This window comes from Zonotrichia albicollis, chromosome 5, assembly GCF_047830755.1.
Source record: "Zonotrichia albicollis isolate bZonAlb1 chromosome 5, bZonAlb1.hap1, whole genome shotgun sequence".
NCBI classification, from domain to species: Eukaryota; Metazoa; Chordata; class Aves; order Passeriformes; family Passerellidae; genus Zonotrichia; species Zonotrichia albicollis.
In genome coordinates, this window is record NC_133823.1 from 5,285,191 (window position 1) to 5,300,864 (window position 15,674).

General features: G+C 50.7%; 1 protein-coding gene across 7 annotated transcripts in view; it reads left to right on the forward strand.

The window, feature by feature from the left end:
• Window positions 1–15,674, forward strand: part of RNF24 (ring finger protein 24) — a 33,395-nt gene that overhangs the window by 11,111 nt on the left and 6,610 nt on the right. For 5 of the 7 annotated variants that reach the window (XM_074540560.1, XM_074540557.1, XM_074540559.1 and 2 more), the window contains 3 exons: window positions 7,779–7,928; window positions 13,656–13,698; window positions 14,437–14,478. In XM_074540560.1, the coding sequence (XP_074396661.1) occupies window positions 7,786–7,928; window positions 13,656–13,698; window positions 14,437–14,478 (228 nt within the window). In that variant the 5' untranslated portion in view covers window positions 7,779–7,785. Of the gene's footprint in view, window positions 1–5,135; window positions 5,385–5,418; window positions 6,438–7,778; window positions 7,929–13,655; window positions 13,699–14,436; window positions 14,479–15,674 lie in introns of those variants that run through there. The other 2 variants (XM_074540556.1, XM_074540561.1) reach the window with 2 other exon arrangements.

The window sequence follows — 15,674 nt, forward strand, 5'->3', positions numbered from 1 at the left end:
TCACAGACTCATGGAATGGTTTAGATTGGGGTGATCCTTCAAGGCCATCTCATTCCACCACCCTGCCATGAGCAGGAACACTTTCCACTTGACAGGGTTGCTCCAACATGGCCTTGAACATTTCCAGGGATAGGGAATCCACAACTTCTCCAAACAACCTGTGCCAGTGCTTCACTAAGGTCCCTTCATTTTCTGCACCCCACTGAGGTCAGCCACAATTCCAGGAGAATATGGAAAAAGGATGATATCCCATGGCATCACCTTTGGTGCTGAGACTGTGACAGAAAAGATGGTGAATGTTGGTTGGTGAATGTTTCTCTCCAAGCACCTCACTTGGTTGTGCAAGTCTGGCTGTGGAAAAGTTCCATTCTCCTTTCCCAACTGAATTTTGAGGGGTTTTCCATCCTTGCAGTCACCTTTTTTGTGCCAGTCCTGTAGAGGTGAAGCAGCTTTGGTCCTGTTTCCGTATGACTCCCAGGAGGTTTTTTTGCTGGACTCTGTAAAGTGTTGCAAAACCATTCCAGTCTCTGTTAGCAAGGGAGAAGGAATGATAAAAAAAAAATGCTCCCCTAAATCCCAGTGCTTGGGTCAAAACCAGGAAAGGGTGGACTGTCTGTGCAGCTCATTTTTTGGAAGTATTAGGAAAAATTGGAAACAGCAGTGACGTGGCATTGGTGTGAATTCCCAGCAGGCTGGGGTTTGGGATTGTCTGGGTTTCCCTGGAGCCTTTTTCAGGCTGTCAGGATTGTAAAATCCAAACCTGGCTGGATCAAAGGGGGCTGGGGGAATGGCTGCTCTGTGGGATTTGTTATGGAACTTTTTCCCAGTATCCAGTCACCAGCTTTTTCACTCTTCTCCATCCAGCTACCTCTTCTTCTTAATTTTTACCTCAAATATAAATGGTGCAATTAAAAGGGTTCCACAGAGTGCATTCCTGAGGAGTGAAACCCAGGATCCAGGAGCAGCATAAAGAGGAATTCTTCCCTCTCTGGCCTCATGCTGCTTTTCCACCACAAGGCTTTCCAGCCATCTGGATCCCCTTGCAGATTATGCCCCCCCTCACAAAAATCCATAACCTAGCAACCTTATTTCGTGTCAGCCAGATCCTTCTGCCTTCCTGTTCCCAAACTGTGCTTGGCTCCTCCAGCTGCCTTTATGGGATGGCTGCTGGCAGCTGTGATCCTATCACTGGCTCAGGGTGCTCATCTCCAGCAGGGTTTTGTAGGATTATTGATCCCTGTGGGCTGCACTGATCATTATTTTTTTTTTTCCTTCATTTAAGGAGCTTAGGAAATAGGGGAAAAAGGGTTTTAGGAAGTTGTTTAATCCATCTGCTTCTCAGTATTACAGTGGAGAGGGCAAGTTGCTCTTTGGCTCCATGGAAAGTGATTGGTTTTGGTTCAGCCTGAAGATGACTTGATCAAAGTGGGATTTTTTTTTTATTTATTCTAGTTGTGATATTTTGGGAGTCCCCGTTGCTTCCCACAGCTCTGTGTCATCACTCAGGAATTTTCAAATTCTCTGGAGTGTTTAACATCAATTTCTCTGCTCTGACCCTTCAGCTGTGTGGGCTGAGTGTTTCTCATGGAGTTTCCAATTTGTGCTCCCCAAGGGACCTTTTTATTGGGGATCACTGTGAATGAGGAAAACCTACCACAAATGAAGGTGGGAGATTATTCCCATTTGCCTGTGCTCTCATTGCTCTTTTCGGGCTAAAATACATCCAAATTTAATAATGTAATGTGTGTCCTGCCACCAACAGCCCATAAATGGAAGTGATGGATCCTGCCTCCTCTTTTCACCTCAGGAGTACAGAGAGGGCTGGGGGCAGGAGGAGGCAGCAGCACATCCTTTCCCACCACACTTTGGGGAGGAAGAGTGAGCTCACCAGGTCGTGACGTTGTTGGAACTGCATGCCAGGAAAAGGGGGAGAAAAATAATTACAAATCCCCAAGGCCAAAGGGGAAAAATTCCTCCAGTGTTATTTCATCTCTGAGCAGTGAATGGAGCTGTCCTTGGGCAGCTTGTGTGAGTTTTTCTGAGAGAGGCTCTGCCAGCTCTGCTTCAAACCCTCCTGGGAAGTGATTCCCAGCTCTCTCATTCCTGATGGGAGCTCAGGCAGGGCTCTCCTCCAAACTCTGCTTCCCCCTCCTCCAGACTGTATTAAATTGTGCTATTGATTTGATTTTTTTTTCTATTTATTTTTGCTTGTTTTCCTGGAACTTGCAAAATCAGCCCTGAGCAAACCTCTGGGTTTGCTTTTCCAACGGCGCCGGGAGAAAGAACTTGACTTTGCAGAGGGTGATGGGAGCTGCAGCTGACCCATTTCTGCACCCATCTCTGCCAGTGGCAGCAAAAACATTTTCCCACTTCAAGGTTCTCTTCAGTTTTAAAGTTCTGGGATTAATTGTTTCTTCAACTGCCTGGAATCAGAAGGGCTTGCTGGAAATTGCAGCAGCACAGTTGTGCTGCCGGATGTTGCTCTCTTTAGACTTTCCCAGTTTTTTTTCCAATTGCTTTGTCGTGTTGTCACGTCACTTTCTGTGTCCCCTGCCTGGAGGCAGTGGAGAGGGTTAAGGTTTTGTGTTTGGTGTCAGCCAGCTGGGGAACAGAGCCAGGAAATTTCCTGATTCCAGTTCAAAAAAAGCATCGGATCCGCTCTCAGGGAGGAGGGATCAAAGGTCCGAAGCCCTTTGTGCTTGGAGGTCACTTTGGTTCCTTGGATGTCCAGGCACACACCAAAAACCCACCAGCACCCCCAAACCTGCAGGCAGCCAAAATGGGTGAAACAAATGTGGTTTTGTGCTGTTTGACACCCAAAAGTTCTTTCTGTTGCTGTGATGGTGCTGCATCACCCCAGCCACGCTTTGCTGGATCCTGGTACAGCTCTGCTTGTGGTGTGAGGGACCTGTTGGGGTGTTCCCTGTTCCCTGATCAGTAACCCTGCCAAGGCTTGCACCATCCCTCACGCTCCTCCATTCCCTGCCAGGTTTGTGGAGTGAAGGATCTGGGCCAGGTTGGCTGCTCAGGGCTGGCACTGGATGTGGCATCCCCATGGCAGCGTCGCAGCTCTTTGGAATTGCATCGTGCCAAGAGGTTTTGTTCTCCCCCCGTGCTCAGTCCTGTTGTTCCTTGGTTTTGGACAGCAAAGGCCATCACTGCTGGCTGGAGCAGCACTGAGATTTCCCCTGCTCCACCAAGCAGCTCTGTGGCACCTCTGGGGCGATGGCAGAGCTGGTTTGGGGCTGGCTCTGCAGCTGCCTGTGATTTTCCCATCGCCACGCTGCAGATCCTGGCTCTGGACCAGCTCCAGAGACAGAGCTGAAGGAAATTCCTTCCAGCTGCTTGAGGTCAGGCCTTTGCTTTGCTTTTGGGGTCCACGAGGGGGATTTTTTTCCCTGCAAGTTAAACGAGGGCGTCTCTGGCTTCTGCTTAACACCTGGAAGAATCTTTTTCTTTTAAATATTATCCCGTTAGTCATAGCCATTAAATAACCTTCCTCTTGTAGAGTCATTCCATGGAAGAATACCCTGCTTTGCACCACAACTTGGGCTGTTTCACAAAGGTCTTGTCAGCTGCTCCCAGTTTAACTTTCAACCAGTTAATAAGGCTTTTGGTTAAACCTGTCTGAAACACGTTGCGAAACGCCTTTGAAACTCGAGACGCCGTTCACGCCCGCTTGAAACCTTTCCCATCGATAAAATATTCCAGCTTGGAGTTTGGCCACGGCTTAGCGTTCACTTTTCCCTGGGATTGGTGATTTCAGGCCTGCCTGTGGCTGGCTCTGAGGGGTGTTTGAAGCTCCTTTGCCAGCCTGGCCGGTGGGATGCCCAGACCACCAGCTCCATCCAGTTCATGGCTGAGGAGATTCAGGCTGAGTTTGCTTTGAACCCCTGTGGAGAAAGTTGTTTGTCTTGAAAACATGAAGTAAATCCCTCTAAAAACAGGAGTTTATTTACAACAGCAGAAGCAGAAGCCAGTGCTCCACCCAGCATGTGGGCTGTATTTAGGTGTGAGGATGCACAGCACATGCATGGCCCCTTTATGCACTGATGTTATAAATAAATAATAATAAATTTTTTTGAAAAAGTACAAGCAGCTCCTTTTAATAAGTAAAACCCCAAGAAGGAGCCCACAGTTCCAATCCAGGGAGAGCAAAAATCTGCAGCTTTCAGCCCATGGCATTGCTTAAAGTGGCACCCCCTGGCTTCAGGGAGCACAGCTCTGCCTCACTCCCCTCCTCCTCCCTGCCTCAGTTTCCCTACCTGTGAGCAAACAATTGCTTGCTTTATTAATCCCTGAGAGATCTCTGAGGAACATTCTGGGTACGAGGCTGGCCCCACGTATTCAGGGCTTGCTGTGGCTCTGATGGGGATTAATTTGGGCCGTGGCTTGGTGAGGTTCAATCAAAGCCGTGCCACGCTGGAGCTCGCTGACCTGTGACACTCCCTGCTCGATGGGGCATTAACCAGCACTTGGGCTTTTCATTAAAGCTGGGCTTTGTCCTCCTTGCAGAAATGGGGATGTGCTTGGCCCCACGTTGCTGAGTCATTGGAGGGTGTAAGGAAGGAGATGTGGAGCTCAGGTTGTTCTGCCGTTTGTGCCTCTCTGCATCCCAGCACAAGGAGCCGTTGTTCTTTGCTGTTTTTCACAGAATCACGGAATTGCAGAATCATGGAGTGATTGGGGTTGGAAGGGACCTTAAAGCTCATCTCATTCCACCCCCTGCCATGAGCAGGGACAACTCCCACTATCCCAGGTTGCTCCAAACCCCATCCAAGCTGGTCTTGAACGCTTCCAGGGATCCAGGGGCAGCCACAGCTTCTCTGGACCTTTTCTATGTGCAGCCTGTGTCTCCCATCCCAGGGATTTCAGGGATTACTGGGGGCCATGGATGCCCCACAAGCATCATCTCCCTGCTCTGAGATGCCTTGACCACGGAGAGAGCAACAGGGAGGCTTTTGTTCTGCTCCAGAAACTTTTCATCCTTCTTTATGGCTCCTTTTTTATTTCTTTTGGCTGCGCCCTTGCAAATCTGAAGCAGCTTAAAATACAGTTCCCTCCCCCCTACTCCCCTTAAAAAAAAAACAACCCCAAAGCTTGGCTGCTTGAAATCATCAGATTTCACTGGAGTCTTTTAAAGTTAACAGTTTCCTGGATCCTGGGCAGACTAACTGATTCTTCCCCTTTAACCTCCGTGTTTTTTGCTGTAACATTTCTCAGCTGTTGCAGCAGGAGGGAGGGAGGACCAGGGCAGCTCCAATGTGGAGAAGGTTATATCACACAGGGGTTGGATGAATCTGGTGTGGGATTCCCTGGATTTGCACCACAGGGGACAGAAGGGTTGTCCCCAGGAGGCTGAGCCCCCAGGACATGGCTGGCAGGTAGGTCATGGCTGCATTTGTGACATTCTTTTGGGGCAAAATATTAGAAAAGTATTAGGGAAGTGGTTCCATTGGAGAGGAAAGTGCTGGGGGTTGGTCTGAGCTCTGTTTATTTGCTGAGGGCTGTGGTGGTTCCTAGCTGTGCTCATGGATGTGGGGACTGCTGCAAGAGCAGCACAGCTCAGGTGAACACAAGCACGAGGAATTTTTCTGGCTTGATGGGATCTGCTGCTCCAAATGCAGCCTTGGATGTTCCTTAGCCATGGAATCTCTTAGTGGGATTGCTGAGAGGAGCATCACAAGTTAAAAGAGTTGGAAAGGGAAGAAAAACTACAGTCCAGTGCTGGTTGGTTTTGTTGCCAAGAGTTGCAAGAGTTGTTTCTCCTTCCTTGCAAAAATTCACCTGGAGCTTTCCCAGACTGAGGACGTTTCTCTGGGGTGGCTGAGGAGCTGCAGGCAGCCAGCCTCGCCCAGAGGCAGTGATTGCCATCCCGAGGGTGAGCTGGGGCAGCATCCTCCAGCTGAGACCCCCTCACGCCCCAAAGTGTCACCGAGGGGAGCCCCTGACCCGTCCCAAACCCCTCTGACCCACAGCACTGAAACCCAAACCCAGCCCGCGGCTCCGAGCTGCGCATTAACTCCGCCAGAGCTGGGAACAAAGGTTTGGGGGCTGGATTGGGCTTCTTCAAATTGATTTGCAAAGCAAACCAGCTCAGCTGAGCGGAACAGGCGTCGGTGGAGGAGCGTGAGCTGCCTCCTGGGTGGTTGCTGGGCTATAAAATCCCATCCCCACCAGCGCTGGCAGGGGGATGTGCCGGCTCCCCCAGCGCTCGGAGCGGTTCCACGTTGGCCAGGAGAGGTTCTGAACATGCGTGGTGTTGGTCTCTGGAGGCTTTAATCAAATCCAGGCTTTACCAGAAATCGACTCGAAACTTCCAGCGAGGGAGGGAACTGAAAGCAGCCGGAGCAGGGAGGCTCCGGGCGGGTGCTGGGGCTGGCAGGGATGGTGCCTTCAGCAAGGGGACAGCCCCGGTGAGGCAGCCGGGATGAGAGGTGAGTCTGCTCCCCGTGGGAAGCCCGAGGAAAGCTCACAGGGTTTGGCAAAAAAGGGTTTTCTTCAAGGGAGAAAGGAGATTTGGGAGTGAGGATGCTGCTTGAAGGGACTCCCAGAGGACAGTTGGATTTTGGAGCATCGCTCCCTGGCGTGTGTGGGTTCAGATCCTGCGGTTTCCCCACCTCTTCCCACCCCGTGCAAAATGAGGAGCTGTGCAATTACTGCACCGTGGAAAACTCCCTGCTCCAGGGGAGGCTTTTGTTATCCCTTGGTGATTTTATTTGGGAAATAAAAGGCTCAGACTGCAGGTACTTTCCTTGCTTGTAAAACTCCATCACACGTTGCTCTCCCGTGGGCAGGAGGGAAAACAAGGTGTATTTTTAACTTCCTTTTCTAAGCTGGGGGCAGGGGAACTTTGTGCCTGGCCAGCAACGGTTGTGATCATCTGAGGGCAAATGGCTCAGAGAATGATAGGAAGATAAGAGATAATAAATAAGAGCAATTAAAATCCTGGAGGAGAGGATTTGCTGAAATTGTTATCCCAGACAGCTGCTCGGGGTTTCATTGGGGTTCTCCAAGGGGAGGGAGGTTTTGGTCACAGGTCCCAGACGTGGGACATGACAGCCAAAATTGCTGCCAAAATTGCTGCCAAACTTGGCAACCTCTCGCTGGTGCCTCGGGGCTTTCCTGGGGGGAAGGAGCCTGGGGCTGTGCTGAGGAGTAAAGCTGAAATCTGCAGAAGTGCTCTTAAACCACCAAACCCGTGTGTCAGATGGGAAAGCAAACAAAGCCTCCTTTACAGAGCCCATAGTGTCCCCATAATTTCTCTCAACAGCACTGCTGTGTGTCCTGGGACTGTCCTTGTCCTCTTCCTTTTTATCTTTGGTCATTTTGCTGCAGGATTTCTATGGAATGAGGAGTCAGTCTTAGAAACCACTATAGGAGAAGGGAAGGCAAACTTGCTCCAAGGCTTCCTGGCTGCTTTCGGTATTTTTACCAAGTTCCTGCAGGGTTTGAGGGATGCTGGCTGCAGCTGGGGCTGCTTGGATGCAATTCCCACCCTCCATCTCATCCAGTGGTTAACTTGAAGGATGATGTGTGAAAGGAAAAGAGCTGGAGAAGAAACTCACAGTGGGAGAAGGAAAATCCCAGCCCCAGCTGATCCAGCCCTGCTTTGTTTTCAGGGTTGCCAAGAGGGGAACTTGGTTTTGGGCAAGGAGGAGGGGGATGAGTGAGAAGTCATCTCCAGCGCTTTCCACAGCCATTCAGGGGGACCAGTGGTCTGCAAAGTGCATCCCTAAGGAATGTCACACCCATGGGCTTTCTCCCTGTCTCCACAGCCTACCCATGAGCTCAGACTTCCAGCATTACAGTTTCAGGATGCCGAACATCGGATTCCAGAACCTTCCTCTCAACATATACATCGTGGTTTTCGGCACAGCCATCTTCGTCTTCATCCTCAGCTTGCTCTTCTGCTGCTACTTGATCAGGTAAGGGAATATTGCAAGGGAATGTTCCTCAAAAGCTTCCCTGCTTCCAGGCCCATCACTGATCCCTCCATCCCAAAAAGAGGATGGCAGCACCTTATTTCTTTGGCAGCACCAATTTCCTTGACACATCTTATGTCAACCTGATGTCCCACAAAGCAGTGACTTTATCCACTTAAAACCAGGAGTAGCAAACACATTTGCTACTAAAGGTATGGAATTGTTGTCAGCTTCTCAGAAAACCTGGAAAAGGGATGTTTCATGGTCCCTGCTTTCTGCTTAATGTTTGAACACATTTCCCTCTGTAATGAGTAACTCGTGTCCTGCGTGCCTAAGGAATGTTTAATACCTGCTCCGTTGCTTATTGAACACAAATTGCTCCTTCAACGGCACAGTTTGGAGATTAATGATGCAGAGTTGATGTGTTAATCTGAGCAATGGGGGAGCAGGATGGCAGGGTGAAAGGTTGTTCCTGTTTGGGGCTTGTTTTAATTATTTTATGGGCCATTGGGGAGATTGTTGGGCTGCTAATTGAGAGGAGAAACTCTTCCTGACTGAAGGAAAATGAGGCAAGTGGGGAAAACCACAGTGCCTGAGAATTGAGGTGGTGATGGAGATGAGTTGTGCTGATAACCCAAGATGGGAGGAGGCTGTGCTTCAATCTGTCATCATTCTGCCAGCAATGGTACCCAAAATTCTGCATTCCCAGAGCTCTCCTCTCCAGCTTTTCCATCCCCTCTCCTTCCCCTCTGTCCTTCCAGCTGGGCCCAGCTCCCTGCAGGCTGTGCATCCATCACATCCCTTCCCTGTGTTCCTGTAAAACAGGTACCCAGTCTCTTCCCTGCACCACAGCAGCCAGTCCCACCAGGTTATCTATCCAGAGGATGTTGAAAATATTTTATCCTGCTCTTGCAGGCCAGGGAAACGAGATTTCAATGTCAACCTTCTAAATACTTGGTAATTCCCACCCATTTTCAGTTCTGTATGAAGCAAAACCTCATCAAATATACAGATGAGGCCAAACCCAGGTTTACCAAGGGGTGATTTGGGCTGCTTGGCCATCATATCTTCATTTTTTTCCCCAGAATTAGAAAATTGTGTTTTGAATGTGCATGAAAATAGAGCAGAGGTGTTCAGAGGGCTCAGGGACTTGTTTTGCTCAGGTGGAGCTCGAGTCTATATGGCTCACTTAGAAAATTGCAGAGGTGTTTGCACTCTGAGAGTATTTTCCTGGGCACTCACTGGGTGTGTTATGCCCCAAAGAAGGAATAACAAGGAGTAATGTCTGGAAGGTCAAGCCAGAAAATCTTTAAATTTAGCAGCTGGAGGCGTGTTGTAAGAGAGAGAGGGTGAGTAACCGGTGAGAGAAGCCAGCAAGGAAGTGGCAAGTCCTCAGTCTCCTCACGCCTTTAAATCAAGACCTTTCTGGACCAGACATTTTGGCTCCTGTTCCTGAGGTGCTATTTAGCAACCCATGATAGATGTGGACTTGGATTAGGTCACCCAGTGATCCCTTTATAGCCCAAAACCCTCGAGAGACTCCACAAATGTCCCTTCAGCCCTCCTCCCTCAGCTCTTTTATTGGCAGGACAGAGCCAAACCAGGATCCTGCAGCCCCCAGCGGGGAGGGTTTTGCTGTGCTGTGGGTTTTAGCTGTGCCAGTGTCCCAGGAGCACCCACCTCCACAGAAGCTGCTCTGTAATCTCAGCTCATCTGGGATATGAAAGTCTGAATTTTGGAAGCATTGTAGGTGGACAACAGGATGAAGACCAGCCACCTGTGAGGGCAGAGGGACCAACAGAAGGACAGGGTGGTCCCCTCTGCTTCCATCTGTGGGGCTTCTCTGCAGGTGACAGCAGCTCCTGGCTTGCCCATGGGTGCAGCATCAACACAGCCCTTCCTCTCCCTCCTTTCCCATGACTCCACATCTCCAAATATTTGGCAAACACCTCCCCCAGGCCCTGGTTCTCATTTCCTGCTCTGGATCAGAGCAGCCCCTGCAGCATCCAGAGTGTGGAAGAGCCAATATCAGGTGTATTCACCCCAAATCACAGAGCTGATGGCATTAAATAAAAGATGTGCTGGGGAAGGAGAGGACATGGGCTGTGCTTTGCTGCTGTGTCAATACAGCCTGTGCTGCCTGCTCCAAAGTGACATTTTTAATTGGATTGGCTCAAAGCAAGAGTCCAGTTCCACAACAGAAATCATTATTGCCTGTGTATTGTTCAGGTGAACCTCAAGCTTTTCTGGTGCTGCAAACCACTCAGGTCAGAGCTCAGGTCCCTCTTGGCTGCTGCCTCTGCTCAGCAGAATTACAGATAAAAAAGGAAGAACAAGGAAATGAGATTTTGCAGGCAGCTGGTCGTGTCTGATCTCTGGTGAATTAATGAAAGTGATAAACTCATGTTGCCTTTGGTCCCATAAAACCCAGTGCAGAAGGATGCTGAGCTGAGCAGTGCCACCCCCACTGAGGGACAATTCTGCAGCGTCCCCTCTCTCTGTGCTTTGCTGTGGATCATCCAGGGCTCATCCCTGCCCTGCCTGGAGCAGCTCTGGCAGGCTCAGGGTACACAGCACCTAAAAAGTCTTTTTTTTATTGGGTTGTTTCCTCCTGCATTCAGACCTGCCAGGATCCAACACAGTGGTTGGGTTTTGTGTTCAGAGAAAGGAATGGAGCTGGGGAAGGGTCTGGAGCACCAGGAGGGGCTGAGGGAGCTGGGCAGAGGCTCAGCCTGAGCAAAGGGGGATCAGGGGGGCCCTTGATGCTCTGAGGGGACAGCTGGGGGGTCGGGCTCTGCTCCAGGGACAGGGACAGGAGCAGAGGGAACGGCCTCAGGCTGGGCCTGGGAAGAATTAAATTGGATATTGGGAAAATTTCTTCACCCAAAGGATGGTCAGGCATTGGCACAGCTGCCCAGGGCAGTGGTAGAGTCCCCATCCCTGTGGAGATTTAGAAGCCATGTGGATGTGGCACTTGGGGACATGGGGCAAGGGTGGCCTTGGCAGTGCTGGGGGACTGGATGATCTTAGAGAGCTTTTCCAACCCACACAATTCTGTGATTCCATGAAGAGCCCAAGGAGCCTGGCTGATCTGGGACAGCAACACAATAATGGGACAAAAAGCCAGTGCCCAGGGCCTTTCTACTCCTGCTATAAAGCATCTAATATGGAAATCTCAGAGCTAAACCTGCCAACCATTTTTCCTCTGCAGTTTATCCCATAGCTGTTCACGTGCTGCAGGTGATTGAGTCACCCATGGAAGCAGGGAGCTCCCAGAGCCCAGCAAGGCAGCTGCTCCTGCAGGGACAGGGTGACACACACAGGACCAGCAGCCAGGCACTCTGTGGTCCCTTATCTGGGGCAGACATCTGCCAGGAATTCCTGGGGAGTCACAGCCCTTGACAGCACATGGATGGAGGGAGCAGAGCTTGCCAGGACCGGGGTCTCCTCACGCAGCTGCTCCAGGCCCCGTCTGGCCCAGGATCCTGGCTCAGGGAGTGAGGAGGGGCAGGCTGAGCTCGCACACTTCAGCACCAGATGTGCTCTGCTGCTCCCCAATCCTCCAAGGAGGAGTTTTATGGGCTTTTTTTGGGAAAATCTCCCTGTTTAGCTCAGCACCAACCCAGGGAATTGCAGATCTGTGCTTCCTACCACATCCACAGCCAGGTGGTCACTTCCTCCCCACCACTGGTCTGTGGAGTCCCAGGGCACTGGGAATATTTCTCTGTCTGCTCTGGGGTGCCCTGACCCCCAGGGCAGCACTGACTTTCACCCTCATTCATGGAGAAAATTTCCCAGACTTCAAGATAGACCAGAATCCACAAAAGAGTGAAATAGATTATAGAGAGCAGTGTAGGTGGGAAATTGAGGTTTTGGGATTTTTGGTGTGTTGTGGATGGAAGCAAGATGGAGGGCACAGGGTGTCATCCTGGGTTTCTCCTTCATGCTTCTTCTTCCTCCTTCTCCATGGGTTTGGGTGGCATTTTATAATTGGGCAGAAAATTCTGCATTGTGAGCTCTGTGGGATCAGTTATTGGGTTAAAAGGGAAAAGAATCTAAGTGTCAGCTCTTAACTGGATAATTTAGTCTGAAAAGCCCTTGGAACAAGAGATTGTTGGCCATTTTGTGCCTTGCTGCTGAACTCCCAGCAGTGAGACTGTTTTACTGATAAGAAATAATAAACACTGTCTCAAGTGCCTTCAGTCCAGACCCAGAAAAACTCCACAACTGGCACCCCCACACTGCTCCAAGGTGCTCCAGTGGCTTTGGCTCGTGGGGGCCAAACCCTTGGTGGCCTCTCAGTGCTCCACACAGGGGGAAGCTGCTTCCCATTCCCATTGCAGTTTTCCCTTCCTGTGGCTCCAGCCTGGCTTGTCCCCATCTGTGTTTCATAAGCGCCGGATCCCCGCGGCTCGGGCCGGTTTCATCCTGTTCCCTCCATTGTTCTGCATCTTCTGCTCATGTTTCTGCTCAGGGTCACTGCCAGAGGGATGACACCCCAGTCTCCTCCTCCTCCTCTTCCTCCTCCTCCCTGCCTGCAGTGTTTTCCATGGTTCTGCAGGCGGGTTCCTGCCAGGCAGCATTGCTGGATGGCTCCCTGTGAAATTTGGCACTCAGGAGCTTTGTGCCTCTCTCCCTGCAGCATTAAAGTGCATTTTTATCCATCTCTCACCTTCTAATGCCCACAACATTTTGGGGGAGGGTGTCAGACATAAGGGAGTTTTTTTTCCATCCCATTTTTATAACTTCCCCCACTGCAGCGTGGTGGGGTTGGAAAATCCCCAGAAACTCAGGGATTTCAGACAGCCCTCAAAATATTTTTGTAGAATAGAAATTCCAGGCGAGGGGTTTTCCCATCTAAAATCACTCTGGGCTGGTTGGGGAAAATATTCCTGTGGCTCTCCAAGGCCTGCAGCCACACATTGACTCTGTATTGAAAATCCTTGGCCAACTCTTCAGCCCTGGGGACTTCCCTCCTGAGTTTTCCAAGCACTTTATTAAATGCCATGTCTGGTAATGAGAGGCAATATTGGTTATTTTAATTTGAAGTGTATTTATTTTAGGAGCATAATGGGTTTCTCCAGGCAGCAGATGCCTGTGGAGCTCCCTGCTGGCTCTGACTGGAGAGGGGAGGGAGGGGATGGAACCAGCAGCACTTTGCTTGTGGCCCAAAATTCCTGCTGGATTTGCCACTGCAGCAGGTGCTCTTGAACAGGCCCAACCCATTCATTTCCATCCCTCACTTTGCTCCTGGTTTGATTGATGTTGGAATTGAGGATAAAGCTGAGTTTGAGGAACCCAGTGCAACGTGATGGGGGCTTTGGTGGGAAACCTCTGGGCAGGGTCTCCTTCCCTGTCTCTGCTGGAGTGGGAGCAGGGCTTTGCTCAGGGCTGAACGTGGTGCTGCACTCAGTGCTGGAGTTACTGCCAGCAGAAGGGTTGGAAATGAGGGGATTCATGGCACACTGTGATTTCCTCACCCACTTTTTCTGGTCCTAATTGTGAGGTTGGTGTGTGCTTTGGGATGGAGACATTGCCCTGCCAGCAACAGGGAGAGCTGAATGCTGCCTAAACGTGTCATTTCCTGTGGCCATTCTCATTTCTGAAATAAAAAATGTGAACTATAACATGTTAAAGCTGGAAAGGAGGGAAGTGGAATGTTTGAGGTATTACAATAATCCTGATGTTTTTGCCTGACCTCACATTTCTCCCTCCCTGGTTTCATTGCAGGCTCAGGCATCAGGCACACAAAGAGCTTTACGCCTACAAACAGGTGAGATGATCCTCTGACTTTTTTTTTCCCTTCTCCCTAATGCCAAATCCATCAATTTTCCTCTCCTTGGGAGGTTTCTGGCCCTGTCCCTGCTGATTTTATTGTCCCCTACCAGGACCATCCCTCAGCTGCTCATCCCTGAGTCTCCCAGTTTTCCACTGAGGTCCTGAGCAGTGGGAGCATCCCCACCTCTCCAGCCTCACCCACTGCACAGCAGTGATGCCATCGCTCCCCCAACCACCAGACTTTGATTTTGTGGGGTCTGGATTTGGCTGCTCCCAATCAAAAGTCACAGGACTTTTCCAGGGAGCAGCTCCATGGCAAGCCCAGCTCTTCCCTGCACCCACCTGTTAAAATAACCACAGCCCAGGGGTGGCTGTCAGGCTGCTGCTTCCATGGCCTGTTTTCTCCAGGATTTGTGGGATTTTCTGCCTCTGACCCCTTGATCTGTGCAGGAAGCTGGGTGGAGCTGGGCTGAATTGTCCTGCATTTATAGCTCTGTCCAGGTGCTCAGCTTGCATGGAGGGAAAATGAGTGGTAGCCCAGGAGGGTTCAGTTTGGGAGGAAAGCTCCTGGATTTGGTCCTTGTGGTTTTATTTCCCCTCCTCCTGTGCTCCCTGGCTGTGCTGGGTTCACTGGGGGGGCTCCATTTCCACTCAGTGGGATCCCTTTGTGGAGATTTTTCTGGGAATGCTGATGGCAGAAGCTCTGTCCTGACCCCAGCTCTTTGCCTTGCAGGTCATACTCAAGGAGAAGGTGAAGGAGCTGAACCTCCATGAGGTGAGCACATCCTGGGGCAGCAAAAGCTTCCTCTCCCTCCTCTTCCTCACCCTGGGGAGGAGGGAAAACCCTCAAATTCCACTCCCCTGGGAGCAGAGCATGCAGCCAGCTGGGCTTTGGAAATGGGGAAAGATTCTCTGTAAAAATCTGGATGAAACCCTGTCCCTCCTCCTGGCTCCCCTTGGCTTTTCCCGCATCTTTATTGTTATTTATTGTGTTCTTCTTATCACAGTGATAAGGAGCTGTGGATAAGGAGAGGCCAAGGCAGTCTGGGCCATGTATAAACAGTGTCCCTGAGCAGGGACGTCCCCTCTGGGGTGTGACAATGCCAACACAGCCCTGGGCAGGGAAAGCTGCAGTCAGGATAAACTCACTGCCCTGGCTCCTGCAAGAGGCAGATCCCTCCTCCCTCCCTGTCCCCGAGGGCTCAAACACCTCCCTTTATCTCCGTGGCCTTCCAGGCTCTTTGGGGCTGAGCCTTTCTATTCACAGCTCCTTTTTCCTGATGAATTTGAGCAGGAATCTGCTGAAATCCCAGTCAAAGCACGGCCTGGATTGATTTATTCCTCTGGAGATAACAAAAATGCCCGCCCACATCCGGGCACGAGGCTGCTCATGTGCTCAGCACCAGCTCCAGTTGTTTCTAAACCATTATTTATTTTATTTTATATTTTATTTTAATCCCCTGAGCAGAGCCCATCCCACGTTTTATCCTGAGCCTCCACTGCCCACAGCCCCCAGGGTAAATCCCAAGGGCCCCGGGGTTGTGGCAGTCCCTGTTCCAGGCCCCTGTTCCTGATCCACTCCCTTTAAACCGACCTGCAGTGGGTTTTTGTCGGCACACAGGCTTCAAAGCACTTCCTGGGGTGAGAAATGGGCTGGAGGAGGGATTTGGGAATGTGCCAGAGCCAGGAATGGCCTCAATAAGCTCAGCCCTCCTCCTCCAGCTCTGTTCCCAGCTGTCTGCAGCCCTCCCAGCTTTTGGGAGGACCAGGCCTCTGTGGGGAAGAGGACAGAGCTGTTCAAGCTCTTCCCTGGGATTTGGAAAAGCCTGGAAGGGTTTAGCTCAAAAAAATCCCATTTTGGGGATTTGTACCTTGGCATTTGCAGGCAGTGTTTCTGGAAAGCAGAGGAGGGGGTGGGAATTTTCCAACAGGATGGGGTGGCTGCCCAGAGCCCTGTGCAGGGAAAGCTCC